Source organism: Morus notabilis, unplaced genomic scaffold (genome assembly GCF_000414095.1).
Source record: "Morus notabilis unplaced genomic scaffold, ASM41409v2 Scaffold692, whole genome shotgun sequence".
Classification (NCBI taxonomy): domain Eukaryota; kingdom Viridiplantae; phylum Streptophyta; class Magnoliopsida; order Rosales; family Moraceae; genus Morus; species Morus notabilis.
In genome coordinates this window covers 62359-72701 of record NW_010361624.1, presented here as the reverse complement: position 1 = coordinate 72701, position 10343 = coordinate 62359, and the positions used below count along the sequence as shown (strand labels likewise).

At 34.7% G+C, this 10343-nt stretch overlaps 2 protein-coding genes across 3 annotated transcripts; both read left to right on the top strand.

Moving 5' to 3' along the window:
* Positions 1 to 1003: 1003 nt before the first annotated feature.
* LOC112091993 ((+)-neomenthol dehydrogenase-like) lies at positions 1004 to 4182 on the top strand. 2 transcript variants are annotated; one of them, XM_024166957.1, is made up of 5 exons: positions 1004 to 1159; positions 1456 to 1702; positions 2558 to 2632; positions 3072 to 3248; positions 3658 to 4182. In XM_024166957.1, the coding sequence occupies exons 1-5, from the start codon at positions 1137 to 1139 to the stop codon at positions 4033 to 4035; spliced, it is 900 nt and encodes a 299-aa protein (XP_024022725.1). In that variant the 5' UTR covers positions 1004 to 1136; the 3' UTR covers positions 4036 to 4182. The 2 variants fall into 2 exon arrangements, with proteins under 2 accessions (XP_024022725.1, XP_024022724.1); XM_024166956.1 differs by having other exon boundaries at positions 1450 to 1702.
* Positions 4183 to 5794: 1612 nt separating this feature from the next.
* Positions 5795 to 9757, top strand: LOC21395374 (phosphomannomutase). The gene is made up of 9 exons (XM_024166953.1): positions 5795 to 5873; positions 6038 to 6114; positions 6685 to 6737; positions 7207 to 7263; positions 7345 to 7444; positions 7546 to 7641; positions 7917 to 8006; positions 8481 to 8532; positions 9711 to 9757. Exons 1-9 carry the CDS (start codon positions 5795 to 5797, stop codon positions 9755 to 9757), a joined length of 651 nt encoding a protein of 216 aa, XP_024022721.1.
* Positions 9758 to 10343: the final 586 nt, after the last annotated feature.

The following is a 10343-nucleotide window of genomic DNA, read 5'->3' as shown; positions in this document are numbered from 1 at the left end:
AGAGAGATTGAGAGAAATTGAGAGAGATTGAGAGGGATTGAGAGAGTTTGAGTGAGAAAAATGTGTGAGGGATGGGGGGTATTTATAGGGAAATTTTTGGGTTAAAAAATGATTTTTTTTCAAAAAAAACGGGATAAAACGGCTAAACTAGCCGTTTTCGGGCAAATCGGGCAATTCGGGCAGTTCGGGCTTTCGGGCCGAATTCGGGTAAAAATTCAAAAACCTAGCCGTTTTCAGGTATTCGGGTAATTCGGGCACCTCGGGCGGGTCGGGCAAGTCGGGCAGGCGGGAAAAATTCAGGCAAAATTCAAAAATTCGGGCTTCGGGTCGGGCAATTCGGGCACACCCAATTTTCGGGAAATTTTCGGGTCGGGCAGTTCGGGCTTGGTCGGAAAAATGCAAAAAAATCCCGGCAGACGGCGGTATACGGTGGTTAGACGGCGGCGGGCAAGGGTGGACATGTCAAATCCGGGCTGCCCGAGCCCGAACCCGAATTTCTTGCTTGGACGGGCGGGAATTGGGCCGGCCCGCCCGAGCCCGAAAAAATTCGGGCTTCGGGCGGCCCGCCGACCCGAAGTTCCAGCACTAAATACAATAGAATTCGATGAAAATTAGCCAATTCATTTCACTTATTTGAGTTTAAAATTTGATTTGAAATGTAATTTTATGTGAGTGTTTTTTACTGTAGTAAAAAAGTTAGATATAACTTTTTTTGAGAGCTTTTTACTGTAACAAAACTTGAATTCTAAACTCGAATAAGTAAAATGAACGGGGCCTACGGCTTCACGACTAGTGGCCAAAAATTAAGCTCGTTTGGTTCATGGATTGAAACTATGAGATTAGAATTATTTTTTATTTACGTGTGTTTTTTGTGAAAAAAAAATACTATAACGAATTATAAATTATGATTCAAATCAGAGAACGAATGCTCTAATCAAACGGTTCAGAGTCATCAAATAATAAATTATCGTGATTTCTGTGGCTGCAAATTAGTTCACAAACATAAACCACACTATCCGAAAAGGACAAAATATTTTCAATTGCTTTTCTTTTCTGAAAAGAAACGCACCAAAATCTACTACCAAGTCAACGATCAAAACCGAAAGCTCAAACTCTTGATTCCATTTCCATCACCAATGTCAGGAGCAACACCAGAAAGGTAGGCAACACTTTTGTTACCCTGTTTCTGGTTTTCTGTTTTTAGTTCTTTATGATTTATTTGTGTGTTTTTTTTTGTTTTTTTTGTTTTTTTGGATCTGATGACTTTGCACTAAATGGAATGATTAAAAAATGCAAGAAGCAATTAATTGAGAAAAGATTTCTATTAACTCCTTCTTCTCCAAGCAAGTTGTTCAAATGCATTTAATGGTAATATGACAAGATTTACTTCCTCTTTTTGCTCATCATTTTTGCCGTGAATCAACATGAATTTTTCAATGACTTTATCAGGATCAGATATGCTGTTGTGACAGGGGCAAATAAGGGAATTGGATTTGAGACAGTTAGAAAATTGGCCTCAAATGGAGTTACTGTGATATTAACAGCAAGAGATGAGAAAAGAGGTCTTGAAGCTGTTGAGAAATTGAAAGAGAATGGCCTATCTGATAAAGTGCTTTTTCATCAGCTAGACGTAACTGATCCTACTAGCATTGCTTCTTTGGCAGATTTCGTCAAGACCCGGTTCGGAAAACTTGATATCTTGGTAGCATACAATCCTATTTCTAGATAAACATTATGTCAAATGCAGACTCCAAAACCGCAGATTTAATTAAAGAGTTCACAGAATTTTTTTTATTTGCTTCTCTTGCGTTATGAACACAATAAATATTGAATGAAGCCATAAAGCCACTTTGATAGTCTAGTTTGATATCTTATACGCGATATTATATACATTTCATTGGACTACTAAAAAGCATCCAAATTTGCAAAATCCCATCTTCAATATGTTTAGTTTCTTTTGCTCTACTTAATTCATATTTACTGATATCCTACACTAATCTATGCTTGTTGTCTTGACAGTTATAAATCTTACACAGTATTTTTTTTTTCCCCCCTAAGACTCCATTTTACTTTCTAAATCGTGCTTAGTTTTGCTAGCATCCATCAATACTACAGAAAAAATGACAAGAACCGTTCCTTTGTGTGCAATCGTGATGCAAGAATATACATGTGTTTAAAATGTGTAGATTATCCCTTGTGTTTTGCTAATCAGACAATTTACGTATGTTTTGTTGTAATCACACAAAACTCATCCATGATGTTATATTTGGCCTAAATTAACTGTCCAAGAAGGCAAATTACCCTTATAATTTTTATGGTCCTTTTGTCCATATTTATGTTGGAATATAATACCGTTATTTCCCCACCTCTTAACTACTTAAGTTTTAGGGAGAATTAGAAAAGTAATGATTCTCTATTTTACCAGAGTCCACACTTGGTTACCCTTATGATCAATAGGGTTTCCTAACATAAGGAAATGTAAACTATTTTTTGTTTGGCTTTCAAAGTTTGTCGAAACGCAATAAAATATACGATAAAATGCTTTCACTTTGCGCAGGTGAACAATGCAGGGACGGGTGTTGCAAGAGCAGATATTGATGCAGTTTTAGCTTTTTCCCGAAATTCTAGTGGGGTTAGTCTTGAGAACTGACTTCTCTTCCCATGACCCTTTTAGAAACGCAAATAATAATAATAATAATAATAATAATAATAATAACCTATTACTATTAGCATTATTATTCAAATAGGGATCTCATGAACATAACGGTTGACAGAAGGCCTTGTATGAAGCTTTAGTGAATAATCGTCTTCTGAAAGAGCCATTAAATATAATTTTAGATTGCATTTAAACAAAGTTGTAGTCTGATTCTTCCTAAGCTTGGTTATTTTCTCATTTAGTTATCCAATAAATTACTTAGTAAGGAATTACGCACTCATCCTATCATTGTGTAAGCGTGTTTGTTTTTTTGGATATTAATATTTAAGATCTTTAACATTCTAACATATACATACATACATATACACACACACACATATATATATATATATGTTTGTCTCTTCCTCCTGTGAAGGCACAAGAGCAGACTGATGTGAGCAGAACAGTAACTCCAACTTATGAATCAGCCGAAGAATGCTTGCAAACAAATTACTACGGTGCTAAAAGAACAGCTGAAGCGCTTTTTCCTCTCCTCCAGTTATCTGATTCCCCAAGGATTGTCAACGTTTCATCGGGCGCGGGAAAGTTAGAGGTATGCAAATAAGTTACTAGTGTGCTGAGAAACTTTACGATCTTGCATTAGATTATTAATCGGATTTTGACTATGGAGGACTTGGACCAAAGGAATAACATTTGGCTTCTCCATAGTAGGCTTTTAAACGATTAATGCTAGGGGTACCAACTTTTATTTTAACTTTTTTATACCAACTATTATTTTATTGTGGTGTTTAAAAAATTGTCAAATCAATTAGTATTTAAAGGTTGATACTAATGTACAAATAACAGTTAAAAAGTTGGGATAAAATCTCGGACTTCTACTCTTTGGTTAAGGCATCCGAAACACATGGTAAACTTACAAAGTTTTTAGAAGAAGGGGATAAAGTTTGCTAATAAGCCACTACTTGTTGCCTGAAAATTAAAACTTTATCTGCTTTTTTCAGAGGATATCAAATGATTGGGCCAAAGAGGTTCTTAGTGATGCTGAAAGCCTTACAGAGGATAAGATAGGGGAGTTCTTGACAGACTTTCTGAAAGATGTCAAAGAAGCTTCATTAGAAAGCAAAGGCTGGCCAACTCTTCTGACTGCATATTCGGTTTCGAAAGCTGCCATGAATGCCTACACAAGGATTTTAGCCAAGAAGCACCCTAATTTTCTCATCAACTGTGTCTGCCCTGGTTTTGTGAAAACAGATATAAACTTCAACACGGGGATCTTACCCGTCGAAGAAGGCGCTGCAAGTCTAGTAAGGTTGGCATTGCTGCCAAATGATGGCCCTTCAGGTCTCTGGTTTGTTCAGTCAGAAGTGTCCTCATTTTGACTTGATTAAAATCCATGGATGGAAATATCAATCTAGCATCCCTTTTCTATGTTTAGGCAGATACCAACCTGACTGCTCAATGTTGTTATACATTTTGACAAATAGTAAGTGAGAAGTTTTATAAATGAATTTTAGGTCACGTTTATTGCACCGTATTGTATTGTATTGTATTGTATTCTATTCTATTCTATTATATTGTGTTGGATTGGATTGGATTGTATTGTATTACATCGTATTGTATTACATCATATCGTGTCATATTATATGTATGGTATAAGTTTTATATTATCCCGTGTTTGGTTTTATCATATTAAATTATTAAATTATATCACACCATATTTGTTTACCATCATATTGTATTTCTTATTGAATGTTTAACGAGATAAAATCAAGGTCTTGTCTCCAACCTCGCTTGACTTCGGTAATCTCAATCCCGACCATACACCGGAGGGAGGGGAGGGAAAGGCATAGTTGTTAAAGTTTTTTTCGCAAAGATTAAGGGTGTTCAATGTTGATTTGAGCGGTTTTTTAACAACTGACCAAAGTATAAAATTTTTTTTGGTGGGAATTTAGACTTAATATTAAAAAGTTTTAAATATTTCAAAACCCTTATAAAATGTTCCATCTACAAAAATAAAGATAACATTCAAAGCTTAAAATCCAAAAGTAGCAAATTGTTAAAGCTCACTATCCAAAAATTTTGACACAAACCAACAATCAAATTTTAAAAGTCTTATACACAAACCAAAGTTCACCAACCAAATTTGTTTTCATGTCTAGAGTTCGCCAACCAACAAACTAATACAAATCGACCAACAAACAAAAATACTTTTATTAGAAGAATATAAATTTAGTTATTCAGTGTGGTAGGATTTTTTTTATTAGCCTGGAACTTACTCTACAACCATTCAAGGCAAAAGTAGGAAAAAAAAAATAAAAACTTAACTTTTATTCCTCTTACTCTCCACGTGTCAGCCTTACTTTTTTCCCTCTCTCTTTTCTTTTCTTTTTTCTTTTCCCTTCGTCTTCTCCCTGTTGTGTTTCTTCTTCTGCATTGTTTTCTTCCCCTTTCTTTTCTCTCTGTATTTTTTTCTCTTCCCTTCACTCTCGCGTTCATTTCTCCCAATTTTTTTGGACTCTTTCCTCTCTTTTCTCCCTCTTTCATTTCCATTCTCGTTGAGAGTGCTACTAAGTGGAGAGATCATAACGGTAATGTTGACGGTGAATTCTCGTCAACAAAAATAGGCCGGGTTACCTCTGGGTTTCCCGTTGGATTACCGACCTTAGTGTTGAATGTGTGTAAGAATTGTTGGAGGGGTGTATTGTGCGTTAATCAAAGATGTACACAAATAAAAGAAGAGAAGAGATTTTATAGTGGTTCACTCTATAGAATCAGAGCTACATCCACTGTGGTTGTATATTTCTTTTGAGGGGATTACAATTTACATCAATTGTTCTCTCTCACTCTTTTTCCTCTCTTGGATCTGAACTCTCTTCCTGTATGGGGTCTCGCCCCTTTTATACTGGGGCTTCCTTCACTGGGTTGATTTCCTTTGTAGGCAGAACACTCAAGTGCTCTCCCTTTTTAGACCCAGACGTAGCCCACTAATTACTTGGAGTACTGTTCACTCAGCCAATTAGTCTTCTATTACGGCTCTGTGCGTTCCTGTAACCATTTTCTGTCCCCTGTGGGGCAGTTTAAGGGTTCGCAATTAATGCCTGCTTTGCAGACATCCCCCACTTTTGTAGGCAACTTGCCATGTTAGGTTTTTCCCCAAAGAGCATTCCCTTCGTCGCCAGTAATGTAGTACAGGTTACAATACGATCTTGGGCATCAGGTTCATTTGAAGATGTGAAGTAGAATCTTGGGACATTGTCGATTTAGATGTCACATATTTTGGTGCAAAAAGATATAGTGGAGACTGTTCTTTATGCCTGCATTAATATTTAACTTTCCATATTCATATTACTAAGTCAATCAACTTTGTCAATTGTTGTGCAGTTATTGATGATTATGATTATGTGTTTTCGGAGAATGGTCTTGTGGCTCACAAAGAGGGGAAACTCATTGGAACCCAGGTATAGCTTGGAGAATGACTAGTCCCATGGTATAAACAAGCGGTCACACTGTAATGGGTAATTAGTGCTTTTAAGTCTAGAAATGAACATACTAGTGGTACAAGAATCATTGTTGTGATAAGTTGATTTTTTTATCATTGGAACATATGCTTCGTAAAATCAGGGTCTTTTACCGCTTCAGTGGATAAAAACAAGAAACATTTAAAAAAAAAAAAAATCCTACTTTTAGTAACCTACATGTGGTTAATGTAATTTTTTTTTTTAAAAAAAAAAAAACAAATCAAAACAGAAAGGAGCACCTGTGTTTCCTTTTGGAGTATTCTGCTGGAAAAATCCTTTTTCATCTGATATATGTGCTCTGTTCAGTTTTCTTTCGTATTGTTGTTGTGCAAATTTTATTCCTCTCTGCGTCAAAGTGCTCAAGTCTTTATTTGAGCCTCAAAATGTCACTTACCTCTACTTTTATCTCAACACTTTATGACAAAATCAAACATATTTCCTTCATGATAATTTTCATGTTTCCTATATGATATATATTCCGTTGATGATTTTATATTTTCCTTTGTTTAGAGCTTGAAGTCATTTCTTGGAGACGAGAAGCTCAAGGTATTATCCCATTTTCTGTTCTTCCATTGCAATACCACTTTAAAAACACAAATCATTTAAATGAAGGATGGTCCAATAGCGTATTATTTGTACATGTTTAAGGCTGTAGCAATTTATTTTCCCTATATCTGATAGGTTCAAACATTCCAAACCATCAGTTGTTGATTGTTGATGAATAGTGGGATCGGTGTATTTAAGATTTCACCGATTTGAGTTTAGAATTCGAGTTTTGTTACAGTAAAAAGCTCTCAGAAACAGTCACATATAACTTTTTTATTATAGTAAAAAGCTCTCACATAAAATCACATTTCAACTCGAATTAAAAACTCGAATCAACGAACTAAACGGCCCCAAGATCATGAACATGTTGGAATGGTGGAAGCATGTGGCATCTTTATGTTTGGACTTGTATCATAGGCTCACAAATAGCATATTATGTACTTAATATGTATCCGTTGTTCATGATTTATTGAAAATACTATGCAGGAGTTTTATCGATTTTACACTTCATTATATTGCCGATTTGGATATCCCAATAAAGAGGTTAGTAGATGGATAGCCAGATTCAATTTACATCCATAATAAACTTGGTAAAAGTCATTTATTTCCCTTCTTTTACGCTAGGGGAACATTTATAGAGTTTCGAAGTGGGATGATCAATGTTTCACCAATTGGGCGAAACTGTAGCCAAGAAGAAAGGGATGAATTTGAAAGATATGATAAGGTAAAATATTTTTTTCTCTTGAGGCCGAAAGAAGAGAGAGAAAAGTTACAGATTTACCATCTATTACTTTCCTACAACTTGTAAAATGTGATTGGTTTCAGGTTCACAATATACGCCCCAAAATGGTTTCTGTGCTCAGAGAGAGGTTTGCTCATCTTAACTTGACATTTTCCATAGGAGGTCAAATTAGCTTCAATTTGAGTAACAGTTGCAGTCTACTTAGGCCCCCGTTCTTTTCGCTGATTCGAGTTTTGCTATAGTAAAAAGCTCTCAGAAACAGTCACATCTAACTTTTTTGTTATAGTAAAAAATTCTCACACAACATCACATCTCAACTCGAATTAACGAACCGAACGGGACATTTTAGTTTCCCAAAAACGCATACGTTGTAGCATGCACTTACACAGGTGCGGTGAAATTGGTTGGAAGTCCTAGCATAGAACTTATGTTCAGCTCATATTCCTTGAAATAGGTCTTCCCTCAAGGTTGGGACAAAACATACTGCTTGAGATGCCTTGATGATTTTCAAGAAATCCATTTCTTAGGTGATGAAACTTACAAGGTTAGCCTGCAATTTCACTGCTCAATTGCTCCGGCATACTCTGTTGTTAGTTTTACCTAATTGCTTACCTGCTATCGTATTTTCAGTTCTTGCTTTTCAACTATCTCTTAAGTTGGTTTGTTTTTTATGTTTTAGTTTTGTGCATTCCATTAATTTAGGTCTGTGAGTAAAATTTAGGGGCTTGAATTTGTCTTTTCCTTGTTAAAGTGCCTTGTGCAAATAATCGTTCTGAGAAATAGTCTGGCTTTGTGGTAGCTTGCGTCCAGAAAACGAAGGAAAGTAAACATTCCTATATTCTCAACTTTGCAATAATGATCTTATTAGAACTCATATATGTTGATAAGTTGAGAAATTTGAGAAGTCTGCGAGTCCATATCGGTTCTAGACTTCTAGTACTACTTTTGGTAGTCGATTTTCACTCTTTCAAGTCTGTCATTTTCCGTGTTTATGAACGTTTGTGTGTTGCTTATGCAGGGTGGAAATGACCATGAAATTTATGAATCAGAGCAAACCGTAGGTCACACAGGTAAGCCATGAAGACTTCTTTTATAGGCTTAGGTTGGACGTTTTAAGGGATGTAAGAAGTAATGCGGATAAAAAAGTCTCGACTTAAAGAATAAGAGAAGAGAATTAGTGGCAACGAAGCACAGAAAGTTTCCCCGTATTTTATGCTATGTTTGGTAGGAAGAAAAGAAAAAATGATAGAAATGAAATATAGAAGTGATGGAAAATAGCAATGATGGAAAGAAAATTAATTTTCTTTTATGTTATTTGGTATGAGAAGATGAAAAGAAAATAAGCTCACCTTCAAGTTCTATGGAAAGAAAATAGCTATAGAACTTGAATTGTAACTTGAGTTGTGAAAAGAACAAGGTTAGGTTTTTATTTGCAAACGGGAACGTATAATCCCTTTTCACATTCTAAGAGCATGTCTAAGGGAGCTTTCTAAATTTTAGTTAAATTCTAGCTAAAATAATTAATAACTTTTTTGTGAGACACTCTAACTATATTCTCTATTTTAACTAAACATAGATTATTTTAATATTTATTAAATTTAAAATATAAATAAATGTATTGAATCTATAAAAGAACTTTTGCAATTATTACAATTGAAAAAAAAATAATAATATAAAAAATGAAATGGTTAGCCACTCAATGTTAGCTATATTTAGTCAGTGTGGAGTGCATTTTCTAAAACAGTTAACTATATCACATTACGTGCATGGTAAGAGAAACATTTTTTTTAAAAAAAAATTATCGGAAATGTTTTTTCATTAACCATTAGTTACATAAACAAAAACTTAATTTGCTCACCTAATAACAAGCGAACACAAAACCAAAGTTATCTAAAGCTAATTCTTGCTGAAAGAATGCAGCGTGCATTATCTAAAGCTAATTTAATAGCTATATATTTCTTATTTTGGTAAATACTCACCTCATGTATATTAATTATTCATAGCTTTAGAGAAAGAATTTCTGGATAAAAGCTAAAATTTCTCTAATGGACTTTGAGCAAAAATTTTGGTACTTGTGCTGTGAAAACTGTCACAAATCTGCAACAACTGGATACAATCAATTATACAATTGTGAGCGCTGCAACAAAAACAATGTGAAAGCAATACCCAGGTAACGACTTACATGTTATAATTAATGTGTTTAACACTACATTGAAGTTCATTAAAAACCATCTATTTCCATATACAGGGGTTTCATTCAAGAACAACTACAAGATGAATCAGGAATTCTACTAGCAACAATGTTTGGAAATAATGCTGAGAAATTTCTACACTGCACGGCAGTAGATTGTTAAATGTGTGTTCTCTCCATTAAACATAAAATTTATTTTTACTTACATCTGTTTCTTCTATATTAAAATATGAAACAATAGATTTTCTCGTCATTACGATGGAATACCAGAAATTCAAAGCTTCGCACAGACAACAAGTTTGATAGAGCATCTCATCTATATCAAAAGTTATAAACCGGACTATTTGCGCGTTGAAAACGTATATATTGTTAGTCAGTTGTTCGATGTTTACAAGAGCGACTGATTCCATAGGTTTAATACTACAAACAACATAAAAGACAAGGTTGTCTCATGTTTTTGACTTTTTGCTACAAACATATAATTAATGAAACCAGTATCTGTTGTACATCTGTTATAGTTATTAACTACTTTTGATCAATTACCACTTATGTAAATTTTTTTGGTTATAAATACACTGTACATATTGGAAAAGCAATCGTGAATATCTAAATGCTGGGTTGATAGTGTTGACGGTGAAATTTTGTCAACAGAAATACGTCGGGTCACCGTCTAGTAATCAGTTGGGTTAC

What these genes read in the sequence shown, in the direction of transcription:
- LOC112091993 (XM_024166956.1), top strand. Translation starts at nt 1,137, where the DNA reads ATGTCAGGAGCAACACCAGAAAG. An exon ending in TCAGGAGCAACACCAGAAAG is followed by an intron (nt 1,160 to 1,449) that starts GTAGGCAACACT and finishes TGACTTTATCAG; the next exon opens with GATCAGATATGCTGTTGTGA. An exon ending in TTTCCCGAAATTCTAGTGGG is followed by an intron (nt 2,633 to 3,071) that starts GTTAGTCTTGAG and finishes CCTCCTGTGAAG; the next exon opens with GCACAAGAGCAGACTGATGT.
- LOC21395374 (XM_024166953.1), top strand. Translation starts at nt 5,795, where the DNA reads ATGTTAGGTTTTTCCCCAAAGAGCATTCCCTTCGTCGCCAGTAATGTA. An exon ending in AATACGATCTTGGGCATCAG is followed by an intron (nt 5,874 to 6,037) that starts GTTCATTTGAAG and finishes ATTGTTGTGCAG; the next exon opens with TTATTGATGATTATGATTAT. An exon ending in GAGGTCAAATTAGCTTCAAT is followed by an intron (nt 7,642 to 7,916) that starts TTGAGTAACAGT and finishes TCCTTGAAATAG; the next exon opens with GTCTTCCCTCAAGGTTGGGA.